Source organism: Pterocles gutturalis, unplaced genomic scaffold, assembly GCF_000699245.1.
Source record: "Pterocles gutturalis isolate BGI_N339 unplaced genomic scaffold, ASM69924v1 scaffold8512, whole genome shotgun sequence".
NCBI classification, from domain to species: domain Eukaryota; kingdom Metazoa; phylum Chordata; class Aves; order Pterocliformes; family Pteroclidae; genus Pterocles; species Pterocles gutturalis.
This window is the reverse complement of record NW_010110151.1, coordinates 2,698-18,057: the sequence shown is the minus strand read 5'-3', so window position 1 is coordinate 18,057 and position 15,360 is coordinate 2,698. Positions and strand designations below refer to the sequence as shown.

General features: G+C 53.7%; 1 protein-coding gene across 1 annotated transcript; it reads left to right on the top strand.

Annotated features, from left to right (window-relative positions):
• Window positions 1–1,473: 1,473 nt before the first annotated feature.
• CARD10 (caspase recruitment domain family, member 10) lies at window positions 1,474–14,911 on the top strand (the record flags this gene model as incomplete). The annotated part of the gene is made up of 20 exons (XM_010073230.1): window positions 1,474–1,692; window positions 2,064–2,201; window positions 2,515–2,840; window positions 4,765–4,947; window positions 5,293–5,448; window positions 5,580–5,705; window positions 5,879–6,073; window positions 6,171–6,317; window positions 7,062–7,177; window positions 7,426–7,466; window positions 8,154–8,274; window positions 8,768–8,948; window positions 9,719–9,842; window positions 10,195–10,435; window positions 10,615–10,684; window positions 11,007–11,106; window positions 11,595–11,753; window positions 13,580–13,701; window positions 14,341–14,456; window positions 14,704–14,911. Coding segments are annotated over 20 exons (3,089 nt in total), but the record flags the coding sequence as incomplete, so codon positions are not given.
• Window positions 14,912–15,360: the final 449 nt, after the last annotated feature.

Here is a 15,360-nt window from a genome sequence, read left to right as displayed (position 1 = left end):
CTCTCTTTGTGCCGAGCCTGCCCGCCAAGAAGCTGGTCGCTGCTTGCACAGCCGGCTTGAGTTTCTTGGAGAAACACTTTGATTTAAAGGCAGAAATCTGCTGCCGAGGAGGGGAGCTCAAAACAGCGCAACTTCTGTGACCTGCTGGTGTGTCCTCCTTCTGCATGCTTGTGTCCCTGTGGCAAGCGAGCCTGTCCCAAATGGGAGAGATCAGTTTCTGCAAGGAACACAGTTTGTTTTCTTTATTCAGCCTAAGAAAATCCAAATCTGATTGGTATTTAGGCTTCTAAGTCCTTTGGTGCTGGAAATCGACACTTGAGTATCTTTTGTGGATTCAACAATTCTCTTTTCCTGTTATCCTTCACCCAGCAGACCCTTAGCCTCCCACATTTCTACTTGGAGGATTAACTTTGCACAGCTCTCTCAGCCATCCCCCTTGCTGTGATAGTTGGCTGTCTGAAATTGCATTATATCATTCTCACCACAAGTTAAAAAACAAACAAACAAACAAAAAAAAAAAAGAAAAGAAAAAAGCGGGAGATTTCCTTCTCTCTGCCCTCATGCAACATGAACCTCTACACTGCCCCTGGGGATCTTTGTGATGCTGGGAAAGCTGGACTTGATGCCAGCACCAGAGCGGCATGTAACTGCACATGGGGGAGCAGAGATGGCTCCTACGTCTCAGCAGATCTTCTTGTCAACTAAAAGGATTTGTGCTGGCCTGTGAAGCAGGCTTCATTTCTCAAGTGAAAATAGATACACTGAGTTTCTGGTTGGAAAAAGTGCTCCTGGCATGTGTTTGCTCCATCACAGCCTGTAGGACTTAATGGAGCAGGTTCACCACTGCTCTAAGGGTTTTCAATCCACTGACTTCAGGGGGTCCCTTTATTTGCTTGACAGAGTGATTGTCTTGTTGCTAGGTCTCCACACTGACATGTGGGAGGTACATGGAAGATAGGCTTCTGTGATTCCCCTTTGGCTCCAGGACCTGTAGCCAAGTTGCTCTGTGGGACAGTGCCCTCAAGAACTTCAGTTTTGTCACTGACGCCTGGGACATGCACAGGGCAAATGAATCCCCAGGGAAACCCTCCTCTCAAGCCCCAGTATGAGAGAGGATGTCCCAAGCTGTGAAAACTCTTTATCCTGAGAGTTTCATGATGTCAGGGATGGGGGAAAAAGAGAAGACGTGTGATGGTCAGGGGGTATTTAAGAGTGCTTCAGGGATGAAGATGACATCTTCCCTAGACTTCCCACTGTATACCTTCCTAACTCTGTTGCCAGGTGGACACTCAAGATCCTGCTGGACTGATTTGTATGTAAAATGGCTTCTGATGTACCTGAGTCCCATTTGCAAGACTACCAAATCATTTGCAGGATCATACCTTGACTCATGTTCTCCCATAGCTACTCATGCCTTTTACCTTGTGCTCCTCCATCACTCCTCAGTCCTTCTCTTTCCTTTTATCCTCCCAGCCCTGGAGAATGCCCCTCTCCAAGCCTGCAGCCTCTCGGAGCAGGAGGAGGAAGAAGACACCATCTGGGAGAAGATTGAGAGTGCACGGCACCAGCTGACCCGCTCCCTGAACCCTGCAAAGCTCACTCCATACCTGCGCCAGTGCCGTGTGATAGATGAGCAGGATGAGGAGGAGGTGCTGAATTCATGCCGATTCCCTTGCAAAAGCAACCAGACAGGTGGGAGAAAGCACAAACTTGCACTGATGTGGGCCTGGTTTGTGGAAGACAACCTGGTTTTGATACGCAATTGATGCTACCCAGCATGTGGTGTTGTGGCCTCCTGGTCCCTCCCACTGCTGTGCTGCCCCAGCTTTGCTGTTCTCTGAGATGCTCTGCATCCAGACCTTCCTCTCATCCTCCTTGGGCCTCCCCTTGGGTGCACACAGATGAAGGCAGTGCTCTCACCCCATTCCCTCCTCCAGCCATTTCCATTCTTGTGGATGGAAGTAGAACTGGTGGAGAGGCTATTTCATGTCACAAAGCTGGTCTATGCTGTTTTCTCTCTGGTTTGCAGGGAATTCATCCTAGGTCTTTATCCCTTCTTCCAGGTTACCTGATGGACATCCTCCGGCGCCGTGGGAAGCGAGGCTACGAAGCCTTCCTGGAGTCTTTAGAGTTTTACTACCCAGAGCACTACACGCGGCTGACGGGGAAGGAGCCAGCCCAGCGCTGCTCCATGATCCTGGGTAGGGGCAGGTGCTCTGTCCCCAATTCAGCTGCTGCTTGCATGGGAAGGGCTGGAAATCTGTGCATGGGCATGCATGAAGCCCTGGTTCATGCTAGAGGTGTGCAAGGAATCCTGACAGCTCCATGCTCTGGATCTGGCAGGGAGGGGGCCAAATGTCTGTGTGTGATGGACCGTGGTGCTGTAAGCCTGGGACAGGAAGGGCTGATATCCCACAGGAGGGCTTGGCACCCCTGGGTGGAAAACAGAGCATGGTTTTTGGGGTTACCCCTGTCTCAGCAGCCAGGACCTGATTCTGCCTTATCTCCTCCCAGATGAAGAAGGCCCTGAGGGACTAACTCAGTTCCTGATGATGGAGGTGAAGAAGGTGAGGGCTCAGCGGAAAGAGCACCTCCTGAAGGAGCATCAGCTCCAGGTGAAAAACCAGGCGCTGGAGCAAGAACAGGCCCGCCTGGAACAGCAGCTGCAGCAGCTCCTGAAGGTGCAGGAGCGTTGCCAGCGGCTGAGAGAGGAGTGGGACTCCAACAGCCTGGAGTTGCTGAGGCTGAAGGACGAAAACTACATGATGGCCATGCGCTACGCGCAGCTCTGTGAAGAGAAGAACATGGCCGTGCTGCGGAGCCGGGACCTGCAGCTGGCGGTATGGCCCCGGGGAGCACGGAGGTTGGTGGCGGGAGGTGGTGAGGTCTGGTGGTCAAGAGGGATGCATGCAGATATCTGTGCATGGTGGCCCATGATTGTGAAGGAGCTGATGGCAGGTGTTGGAGTATGTGTTGGAGTATGCGCCCCTGCTCTTGTTGGGGAGTGTGCCTTGTGCAGGGCAGAGAGGCCAAGTCATGGGCACAGTGTGGGGGACTTGCTGCTGCCCTGGGGTAGCTGGGGATGCATCACCAGCTCCTGCTGCAGCTGGAGACACATCACCTAGAGGAGCCAGAACCAACTCTGCAGAGGAGCTTCCAGGGCGATGCCTTTCCCAGCAGCTCCCAGCTCTCAGCCTGGCCGTTGGTACCATGAGATGCCCTATCTGCTCCTTCACGTGCTTGCTGCCCTGCGCTGCCTGCTCTGCTGATGGGCGCCTGTGCTGTGTCCGGGCAGCACAGGCACGCAGCAGGCAGCTGATTCTGTCACACTGTGAGTTTGTATTTACTTCTTCCCTTGGGAGAGGGCTGGTATTTTCCTCTTTCTAGTGAGGACGGTGGCTGTGCAGCCACCCGCACGCGGGGCACTGGATGTGTGTGTGCTGCTTGGAGCTGCTCAGCCTGCCTTGCTGCTCATACGAGTGTTTTGGCCCACACTCCATCCTTCCCCCCCCTGCCACTCCCCACCACCTCCTTGTCTCTCTCATGACGTTTGGGAGACTCATGCCGCATACCTGAAGGGATTCGTGCGCTCCAGCTGCCAAGCTCTCACCTCCAGCAAACACGCGCCCATTTCCTGCCTGGGCAAGGACAGCCCTGCCTTGAACCTATTAATAACCCGGTCTCTTCCGTGCTCTCCTGCCTCCTGGCATTCCCCTCACCAGTCTGGGCCTGGACCTCTCATGCAGCCCCGCAGTTACCTTTAATTTCTCATCCTGCTCTGCTAGCCCCAGGATCCTCCCCCACCGTTTGTCCGGTATTCCTGCCAATGCCAGCTCTCCTGGGCCTCCTCCGACCAGGAAGGCGAATCGCTTGCGGGTGACTCTGGGGTGGAGAAGCCCCCTTGGAAGCAGCTTGGGCCTCCAGGTCCCAGCGTACCTTCCCCTCCTGGCTCCAGGGTCCAGAAGTGACCAGTCCATGAAAGTCATTCTAGGTCTTTTGGGCAGATTTGCAGAAGTTCCTGACTGCTTCCTTGGCAATTTTTGGCAGTGCTGCTTAGTGCTCAGTGGCTTTGATGGGTTTTGTCTGCTCTGTTGGCTCTCAAAGCCTTCCTGGCTGTGAATCTCTGGTTCTCTGATCAACCTCATCAGTTGTTACAGGTCTGTGAGGACGTCCCTTACTCCTAAAAGTAACTGACCTCCCCTGCCTCCAGGGACATGTTGGTGGAGGAGTGTGAGAGCAGGCCAGAGTGTGGTGATGCATCTGTGGTACCCTGCAGCCTCCAGCAGCTTGAGCCTCAAACACTTCCCAGGCCAGAGGTGACTTCCCCGCACTGAATAGCCTCCAGTGGATTTTTCTGCTGCGAATTTGTTTCTCAGCTATTCTAGGAGCCGGGAAGCCTTTGAGAGACTCACAGCTTCTGGCTCTGGAAGCCCACCAGAGATCCCTGGTCCACCCATGGTCAAGGCCGGCTGCACTGAGGATGGCCCAAGGCAGCAAGAAAGTTGTTGCACCAAGACAGGCTCCTGAGACTGAACGAGCTTACACAAGTGCATCTTCCTCCTTTGCCCTACAGGGAGAAGCTTTTGTGTGCAGCTGTGCTAACCTTGGCCCAACAGTAGGATAGTCGTTTGCGTGGTCGCCCAGCCCTCGCTTTCCTCACCTCCAGACCCCTTTTCTGCCCAGCGTCCTCTCTGCTTCACTCTCCTGCTAAGGCAGAGGTGCAAGGCCATGTGTGTCAGACCATTTTTCTTCCCTGGGTTGCAGGTGGACCAGCTGAAATGCAAAGTGACCAGCCTGGAGGAGGAGTGCAGCCTGCTGCGGAAACAGGCATCTGTGCCACCCCAGAGAGAGGTGGAGGAGCGGGGCCACCCTGACACCATGTCTGACCTGTGGGCTGAGAACCAGCGGCTCACAGCATCGCTGCAGGAGCTGCAGGGCATGCTGCAGGTACCTGGCAGGGCAGGGCAGGCGCCAGGTCACCTCCTTTCCTGGGGAACCCCCATGGTGGTGACATGGGCACTGGAAAGATGGGGGAAATCACTGTCCTAGGCTGGCCTGTGCCATCCTCCGAGCATATCACTTGGCTGTGGTGGCTGCCATTGCTTCTGGGTCGGGGTAGTGATGGGTCCTTGTTTCTGGCTCTGTGGCTCTTGGATGTGCTCACACGTGTGACTTTGTGCCTTGGAGTGCACAGGAGTGATGATGGCATTTGTGCCAGTCTGCCTGTCACTGCCCTGGTCCGGTGTCCCCTTGGTGCTTGCAGTGCAGTGACGGTACCCTCTCACCTCCCAGACACCCGGCGAGGGCCCAGTGCCAGGCTCTGAGCAGATCCTGCTGGACATCCTGGAGCATGACTGGAAGGAAGCCCAAGACGACCGGCAGGATCTCTGCCAGAAACTTAACTCCCTGCAGAATGAGCTTCAGTGGGCTGAAGAGCTGAGGGATAAGGTAGAGCATCCATCACTGCCCCTGTCCCTGCACACTGAGCAGGGCCTGGGAGAAAGGGAAGCGTGGGGGGTGCTGGGAAGCCACAGGAGTTGCTTTTGAGAGGGCTAATGCGCTCTGCTCACTGTTGCCAGTACCTCCAGGAGGTAGAAGATTTGCAGCTGAAATACCGGACGCTGCAGAAGGACTGTGATCTCTACAAGCATCGGATGAACACAGTGCTGCTGCAGCTGGAGGAGATCGAGAAAGAGCGGGACCAGGTGAATTGCTTTCCTCCCTGGCTCTCCATCTCCCAGCAGGACCAGGGCTTTTGTCTCTGCTCTGGATATCTCCTCCTTCCCCAGTGGATCTTCTCCATCCCTGCCAGGGTGAGAGGTGGGGATTAGTAGTGCATTCCTCTGCCTTTTCTCACTCTTAGCCTGGCTCCTTGCAGGCAATCCAGAGCCGCGATGGGGTGCAGCTACAGTACTCCCAGAGCCTGATCGAGAAGGACCAGTACCGCAAACGTGTACGGGCCCTGGAAGAGGAGAGGGATGAGCTCCTAAGCAAGCTGAGCCAGGCAGAAGGGCTGAACAGCACACTGGAGGCACAGCTGCAGCGGTGCCAAGGCAGCCGCAGCCTGAGCAAGGTGAGGATGGTTAGAAAGAAGTGGGGACAGAGAAGGCAGAGGGGTCAAGGCTGATTTCCAGGGGTTGCAATGAGATGATGGGTCCCTTCTCTCCCAGATGTGCAGCTCTTCCTACTCCCTCCACTCCACCCTCAGCAGTACCTGGAGCCTCATAGACAACCCTTCCAGCCTTACGACTGGACTTGTGGATGCGCTGGGGGCTTCTGCTATCCCGTTCCCAGGGGATTCGGCCATTCAGAGCCTGGTGAGTGCTTGGCAACGAGAGGCTGACCCTCAGCTGAGGGCAGCAGTGACCCACGCTACTCAAGTTCATTGTGGGTCTGTGACTTGCTGGAAAACTAGGCATGGGGCAGTGTGTAAGGTGGGAGTAGATCCCAGGTGTAAAGCTTTGTTCTCTCAGTCTTTAACAAACTGGCCAATGCTGCACTCAAGTGTGCAGCACTCAGCTGGGTGGGAAAGAGGGGGAAGTGAAACTTCAGCCCCTATGACACCCTAGAAATCAACACCCTCATCTAAGATGTTATACTCCCCAAAAAGCCACTTAATTGACGTATGCTGGAAGAGAAATCCTAGCTCTTTTGAATCCTGTAGCAGCATCGTATTGTTTCTAAGGGAGCCAGGTTCTTCCCTTTGACTCTTTGAACTCTCATCCTAGAGAACCCTAAACTGGACAGTCCCACAGGTTACTCCCAACTCTGAGTGTGCAGTGGATAAAAGTGAGATGTAATGACAAGGCTGGATATTCCCTTCGTCTGTTGCTACTCCCATAGCATGTACATTGCAAAAAGATGGGGAGACAGTGTCATGCATCTCCATTCATGCTCATTCCTTGGGAAAACAAGGTGGCCCTGGGTGTTTGGAGGGATGTGGGTGATTTCTGAAGAGGCATATGGTACCCTAGGAGCTGTTTGCAACCCAACCCAAAGGGAGGGGAGAGGTGGTGTTGGGTGGCAGTGTCAGTAGGCATCTCTCTTTAATTCTCCCCAAGGAGGTGACTCCTGATAGTGAGAAGGATATCAACCGCCTTTCCACCTTCCCCTTCCCGCCTTGCATGGGCTCCATCCTCCGGCGGCAGCGCGAAGATAGGTGCATGCCCTACAAAAGGTGATTGCTGGGGGCTGCTTGAGTCTATGTCTCCTCTGTGGGGCTTGTGGGGGCCAGGGAGAGCAGGCTGGCAGGGGAGGGAGGAGCCTGGATTGGTGACTGATAGTGGGAAGGTTGGCTGGGGGCTGCGTGCTGGCTCGGGGGTGCTTCTGTGTGGTGGGGGAAGGCTGTGGGGGATTGAGAATGGGACGCAAGCAGGTTTTGGAAAAGCTGCTGCCTCACAGCTCCCCTTTGTGTCTCCTTTGTAGCTTGTCCTGTGGCTCCTTTAGCAGCATTGAAGATGCAACAGGTACCAGGGTGGGGGCTTTCCTTGAAGTGCTTAGCTAAAATGAAGTGGTAGCTGTGGGGAGAAGGGTTGGACAACTCACCCTCCCTCATGCCTTTAGTTTGTGCAGCTCACTGCAAGGGCTCTGCACCCATAGCAGGGTACTGTGGACCCACACCTTGTCCCCCATGCCATGCCAGGCACAGCAGCTGGAAAAGCTGGCTTTTCCCCTGCAGAGCAGGTAGCTATTCATATCAGCTCTGCTTAATCCATGGAGAGCTGTGTTGATGGAAACCTTGATGTGGACCTGGGGGAGTAGGTAAGAGAAGAGAGAACGGCCTTCTCCCTGGGGTGTTATTGGTTCTGGGTGATGGGTTGTAAATCTGGAGTGGAGCTCCTGGTACTGGCAGGTCCTGTGGTGGATGCTGGTGGCTGATCTCTTCTGGGCACATCCAGGTGGCCCTGGCTGCTGCTGCCACCTTCTGACCAAAACACTCATGAAAGGAGCAAAGATTTGCCTGTTCTCAAGAGACATGAGAAACTCCTTCCAGGAGGGTGACCATTCAAAGTCTCCCTGCAGCCTCAGTTTCCCAGTCAGATTCTAGAAAATGCCCGGGGGCAGTGACAGACCCTTGACACCCCAAGAACGTGAGCTCCCTGCAGCGCTCAGAGAGGTGATGTGCCCTCTCTCTCCCTTTTACTCTTTCCTAGGCAGTGGTTTTGCTAGTGCCTCGCTTGGGGCCTTCTCCTCTTCTTCCAGCAGCACCTATGCCAGGGTGAAGTCGGAGATCTGCTTGTCCACACTTCCCAGCCGTGAGGAAGTCACCAGGAGGTGAGTGCTGCAACCTGAGCTAGGCACTCCGAGCTCTCTGCCTGGGGAGATGTTTCGCGGTGCTGGTGGACCACACTTGGGAGACCCTTCCTTTCTGCCTTCCCCCTTGTGGGCTCTTTTTTTGCTAGTGGGAGAGGAGAGAAATTAAGATTCTATTGTCCTTGGTCCCTATCAGGACTCAAATTTTTTGTGCTGTCCCATTTGTTATAGTGGGGGTGGGGATGTTGCCCTGGGTTGGACACACATTTCTCTGGACAGGGACAGGACAGTGGGAGCCCTTCTTGGCTTCGGTGTTGGGGCTGGTGGGATGGAAGGGGCTGTGGGTGTTTTTAGGCTCAGTGTGTGTGCACTGGTGATGGCTGTGAACCATGAGCTCTGTTCCATACACTCTCAGTATGATAAACACACTGTAGCTGGACACAAGGCATGGGGGACTGGTTCTTAGAAAAGGCAGCAGAGTTCAGTTGCTGGACTTGGTGTTCCTCCTTGCCAGGTCCCTTGTGGTACAGCTCACTAGCATTGGTCACCCCAGCAACCCCTCACCCCAGGAGAAGAGGCTTGGAGCAGACATCTCCATCCTTGGAGGGAACAGGACAGGGATTTACGTCCAGTGGGTCAAGCCAGGCTCACAGGTTGAGGATGCAGGACTCAGGGAGGGGTGTCGGCTCATTGAGGTGAGTCTGGGAATGGGCTTTGCAAGGCACCTGGAATGATGCAAGGAATGTGGAGCAAGCCCCAGTGCAAGCTGGCCTCTAACCAGCTTGAAGTCCATCTCCATTTCTCTTGTTTCCCAGGACTGCTCCCTAGCTAGAGCTTTATGCAGCATAAACACTCATCCAGGTCTCATGGCACTTGCGTGCACCCATGCATGTAAAAATGCTGGAACCTTCTGAAACACTTCCTTTGCTTGTGGGAGGGGAGAAACAAAAAAGGAGTCACGCAGATTGAGATGGCAATATGGCTATGTGTCCCTGGAGTTGTCTGTCACCTTGTAGTATTTCAGAGCAGTTTGCATCCTGCATCTCGCACATGCCTGTTACAAAGCGATCAATTCTGGAGTGAGATTTCTCAAGCCTTTGTGACCCGTCCCAAGCTACAGAGAATAATTGCTCTGAGGGAGGGAAGGGCATTTGTTTTGGCAGGAATGACACTACTTGAAATAGAGCTACCCTACTTGAATGAATATCCCACCTGTAACTGAAAATAAACCAGCTCTCCTGCTCTGACTCCCACACACGTTTATGCACACACGTTTGCTTTCACAGCAGCCTGGCATCTGGGCTGGGTGGTGGCTGGCAGACTGAGGATGTCTTGTCTTCAGGTAGAACTTTCCCTGGGATTGCCTCGCTCTGTAACATCTCTTGCATAACCCTGATGGGTGAGGGAGCTGGGGGAGAGCCTGCTCTTCCAGCCCCTAGGTCTAATGGCATTGGGTCCTTGCTAGCTGAGGGTGCCGTCGCTGAAGGAAGAGGTGCTTTCCCTGGAGAACTGCACACGGGAGGTTGCCTACCTGAGCCTGCAGCATTGGGATGAGCCTTCCAGTCTTGTCTTTCAGCTGGACCTGGAAGGTAAGGACCCTGGCAGCTGGGTCTACTTTGAGCCTGAGCTGTCTGCTTCCTTGTCCAGACCCTCCCCCCAGCCCTGGAGATAAATCTCAGTTATTCTCTCTCCTCTCCTGTTTGGTCCTAGGCCACCATGTGTGACACAGGGGTTGGCTGTAGCTCCAGTAGCTTTCCCTGTCTGATGTGACATGTGCATCCTCTGAGTTACAAGATGGAGGTACAGACCTTCTGTCTGTTTGCCTCCTCTGCACCCCCCCACCCCCATCCGTAGCATCACAGCTGTGCTGGGGACTAGCCTATCTTGTCAGTGATCTTTGTCTTCTGTGTTCCCACCGGTGACCTATATCTCCTGCTTCAGGATACCGGCCTCTGCAAGAAGCCCTAGAAGAAGGGAAGAAGTTTTCTGGAGACTCATTTTATGTACGCACCAACCTGTCCCTCCTGGAGCTGTCAGACCCTTACGCGCTGTGCATCAAGTGTCGGGAGATCCTCCACGTCACAGATACCATGTACAAAGGCCGGCTGGAGTGGTTTTGTTCCCGTGTTGATCCCTTGACCATGCAGGACCTAGACAAGGGGACGGTGCCCAACTACAGCAGGTAACCAGGGTGAGGAGGAAGCCAGGGGGGTACCTGCCCCATTTGTCTGTTATAAAAGTTTGAGTGAGGGCTTTGATATGCCTATGCTTCAGCAGGTCTCTGTGGGATTTAGTGAAGAGGGTCACAGCTATGGTCCCTGAGGACTCTAGAGTTGCTTGAGTGCTCTCTTGTCTTTTCAGGGCTCACCAGCTTTTGAAGATACAGGAGAAGGGACAGACCCCTGGGCAGCAGAAGACCCACAGAAATAACGTAAGCCTATAAGCCAGCAATGAGAGCCCCACCACCTGCCCCAGTGGAGCACACAGTCTGCCCCACTCTGTTGTTAAACCAGCTTGTACAGAGGTGGCAGCTGGCTTAGCAAGCAGAGCAGCATACAGGCAGTGTTACTGCTCTGTGTCTGCTTCCTACCCCCTCCCCACTTCCGAGACCGAACCTGATGGGCAGCAAACCCAGTCCCATGCTTTCTGTGTGTATCCTCCATCCCTTTTGCCAGCAGATGCTCTGCAGCCAGCTCTGTGTGTGTGTGAAATGATCTACGCTCTCAGCCTTATTGCCCTCACTTTCTCCTCAGCTAAAGAAACGAGCCTTGGACCAACTGCGTCTCGTGAAATCCAAACCACAGAGGAGCCCAGAACAGCCCCCTCAGCAGCTGTGGCTGGACCCCTGCTCAGGTGAGGTGTCCCTGTGCCTGCCCCATCACCCACGGAGACCCAGTCGTGCCCTGTGGGCACTGAAGGGACATTGGTGTCTGGGATGACTCAGTCTCTTTGCTCAGGATCCCTCTTGTAACACTGCTAATGGGATTTTGGGAAGCCTGCACATGTTTAAAGCCCCTGCTCGTTTTCCCAGGCTTTATGGGGCTTTCCATTGTTTCTGTGGTTCTTGGGGTCATCTAACTTTTAGTGGAGAATAAAGTGGTGTGTAACTCAAGGGAGTCCCAGGAAATGGGCAAGGAGGGCTACAGTCAGGGTATCTGCCTGTGGGTGAGCATTGTAACCAGGGTAGGATCTCTCCTGGGACATGGTTGGCAGGTGCTTCCACAAGTCAGGATGAGGGGATAGTACAGGAAGAATGGGATGGTCTGTGGGCTAATGGCACAGTCTAGGGCATCTCTCATGTTCTCACCTTTGGCTTTCTCTTCTTCATTCCTGTCTTCCAGACCCAGACATGAGCCTGAAGCCTTACAGCCTGGTGCGCCCTGTGGTGGTCAAGACACCCCGTCCTGTGGTGCTGTCACCTAACTGCATTGCACCACGGCTCATCAGGAACCTGCTGGACTTGCCCACTTCTCGCCTGGACTTCCATGTATGCCCAGCAGGTAGGCAGCAATGAGTGGTTGACATGTTCAAGGCTGTTTTAGGAGCCTGTGGCTGACTGAGGTAAAGTACGCAGGTCTCCTACTTCCCAGGGCTGCTTTCCCTTTTTACCTCCTGCCACTTCTTAGCCATATGGTGGGAAGCCAAGACATTGCTCAAGGAGGTAATTTCTGCAGAGGCCTTGGTCAGTCCAATTCAGGGAAGAGGTGCTCTTAGTCCTGGAAGTATGAGCCATGCTCTCATGGGACTCTTGGAGAGGATATGAGGTGTCTCTTCAGCAGCTAAGTGTGGGAGTCTCTCAGTCTTCCCAAACAATACTCATTGACAGGTCACCTCTTTGGCCTGAGTGTCTGCAAGACATTCCCTCCTATTTTTGACTGGGTCCTATCCCTTTAGCCCACAGGGAAACCAGCCTTCCCTTCTGGTCTCCTGGGGCATGGGGATCATCTCTCTTCCCTTGACTGGGTGGCAGTGGCATTGTCTTGCTGCTCTGGGTGGTTCTTCCCAGAGATGAAGCCCCTGGCTGAGGTGAGGTCTGCAGGCTGACTTCATAACAGCTCTTCCTTCCTGGGGACAAGAGGATCCAGCCTTACTGCTGTCATTCCTCCTGCCAACAGCATGAGGCTGATGTACTGCTGTAGATGTTGCTGGGGAAAGGGCTTTTCTCCCATAGGGGATTTTTACAGAAGGCTACTCCTTCTTTCCTCCTTGCTTCTGCATCTCTCTCCTTTCCCTGTGTTTAGAGTTTTCTCCCTTTGCTAACTGCAGGACTGAAAAATGAGTTGGTATATTTTTTTGGGGAGGGGTGGTGATGAAAGTAGTGAAATATCTCTGGTGTGCTGAAGGATGGCTCTGCAAATTTTGGCTGCTGGGCTCCTTACCTGAGTGACTTGGCCATATATCCTGTCCTACTGAGCCCTCTGCAGTGTCCTCCTCACATTGCATGGGGACATACTTCGAAGCCATTACTGCGTCTGGGGACTTTACACTGAGGGCAAAAACTCCATTCTCCCCTGTCTGTTTTGCCTGTTGCGAGGGAGGGAGGGAAGGTGGTTTCCAAGCTGTTTCTCTCTTCTTCGCTGCCAGCGAGCTCCACAGCCAGTGCAGAGTTAGTATAAGCCAGCTGATCTTCTGCAGGAGCCTGCTGCCCCCAAAGGACAGATGGCTTTGCGAGATCAAGCTCTACCTGGGAAGTACCTGTGCCACCCAGCAGAGGCAGCAGAGGATGCCCAGCCAGCCTGGGGCTCGGGAGAGCTGGAAAATGCTCTGGACCCAATTCCAAACATGCCTTCTCCTAAATACATTACTTTATTTCTATCTTAGGGGTGAGCACCTCCTCAAAGCCTTGTTAGATTCTCTCCTGCGCCAAGATGTGTGCTCCTCTTGCTTCCCCAGCCCTGCCGCTCACTGGAGCTATCTACGAGCCCATTCAGCTCACAAACCCTGCAGAAAACCTACCTGGCAAAATAAAGTGTTTATTTTTCTGCTGTAGTCTGTTACGGAGGGGCTGGGACAGTGTGGCTATGGGGAAGTGGGGATAATAGCTGTGAGCTGGCTTTGGCTGCTGCGGTACTGCAACACAAGTACTGGTCTTGCCCTGCAAGGTGTCCTCAGCTGTGATATCTTGCTTGTTCTGTGCACAGAAAGCTGCAGGAGATCCATGCCAATATGTAATGTTGTATAATTAGACTCACTCTCCAGAATCCATAAACAGTGAACTCAATAAGCATCAGCGTGGCAGCAAATGTGCAGGATCCAGGGTAGAAAGTGCATGCAAAAGGGAGAAGGTGCTGATGTCTCCCTTTTCGTATTTCCTCTTGCCTCACAGAGAAGCTGGCAGAAAGGCATCCCAGTGCAACACATGGTCAGGAGCACCCTGTGTCTAGAAGTGCACCCCAGGACTGGAGGGAGAGCAGGCGAATCCGCATGATCCAGGAGGCAATGGAGAAGGTGCTGAGCTGTTTGGTGTGGGGAGAGAGGGCCGGGATGGGGCACTCCGTTCAGCTGGAGGAGAAGGAGGGGACAGCTGAGCAGGGGAAGAGGAGGGCAGTGTGGTGATAGAGGAGTTGTTCACTTCAGGATTGTGTAGTTTGGAGAGTGTTTTAGGTCCAGGTGCTGTGGGGTTGTGGAGCAGCAGATATGAACTTTTCCCTGGGTCTCTGTTGAGCTCAGGTGAAAGAAATGGCAACTGGGATCCCTGGGGGAGGTGGTGCGAAATGTTGTATGCAGAAGGGACGTCGCTGCTCTCACATTCCTCATCTTCGCCAAAGCGGCAACAGTTCTGCTCAGGGCTCACAGGAAAATGTGAGGCTGTGGGTGACAATGACAAAGGGGATGTGACAATGGGCTGTGGCTGAGCGAGGAGTCTGGTGGGCTCTTGGGTTGGGTTGGCGGTGATGGAGTGGGTGACCCTGCTCTTTAATTCTCCCCTTCCGTCTTGGCCCTGTCTATAAATCCCACATTTAATGGAATTACTATTGGAAAAGCAATGATATTTCACAGTATGTTGTTTGATTTAATCTAACTGTCAGGGGCTGGGGTTATTTTTTCTCCATTTAAATCAGTAAATCTATTAAATTTCTATTCCAGAATAAACACTGCCTGCTAGAGCTGGGAGTTCAGAGTGTGAGGGATCTAATTAAAAGTGAAATATACCCCATCGTTATCCATGTCGAGGTCACCGAGAAGAACATTAGAGGACTCAGGTAAGAAAAGACAGAGTGGCATGGATGGAGGGTATCATGGGAGGAGAGAGAAGCTCTTGTCTCTGTTCAGAGTGAGAAACAAGGATGGGGGTGGCAGCACTTGCTCTCTGTGTGTTGGGGCTGGCCACTGTGAGGGGGAAAAGGGGGAGGAAAAGCAGCTTTATGTGTTTGTGGGGGAGTTCCTGGGTGTTTTTGCCACCCGGTCTCTCTACGCCAAGGGTAATGCTTGTCCCTGTGTTTTCCCCAGGAGCTTGTTGGGGAAGGCAGGCCAGAGGGACTCAGAAGTGCTGAAGATGTGCCGTGGCATGGAGCAGGCTCTCCATGCTCTGCCATGTTCCTGGGCCCGGGTGGAGCCCCACGCCTGGAGCCATGCTGAGGAACTGCCCAAAGTGGTTCGCGGATGCATCTTTCAGGAGCAAACCCGCCCTCTGTGGATCGAGGAGGGTGATGACTGAGCTGGGGGTAGTGGAGCAGGCACTGCCAGCTACTGTCCCCAAGAGCTGTTCTCGGAGGTCCCTGCCTCCCCGAGCTCCTGCAGGTAGCATGTCCTTCCTCCTTGAGGAGATGCCAGCAGCAAAGACCCCCAGGGGTAGCCTTTCTGCTCCCCTTGAGGCCACCAAGAGCCAGGGAGTAACACGTGCTGACTCCCCAGTCTGAGCTTTCTGTATTTTATCGGAGAGATGTCTTCCACCAATATGGTGGAGACCACCTTCATGGGTTCTTCCCCATCACCTTGGGCTGCCCTTGACTCTGGTACATAGGTTGCCAGGTCTGGAATGTGGGGGAACTGTGTGGGATCAGGCTGTGTAGGACCATCTCGCACATACATTTGTAGCCCTTCTCCCATCAACTCTGTCTCCCCTGCCCTGCGGCACTGTGTGCTCCAGGTCCCCTCTTCCCCCAT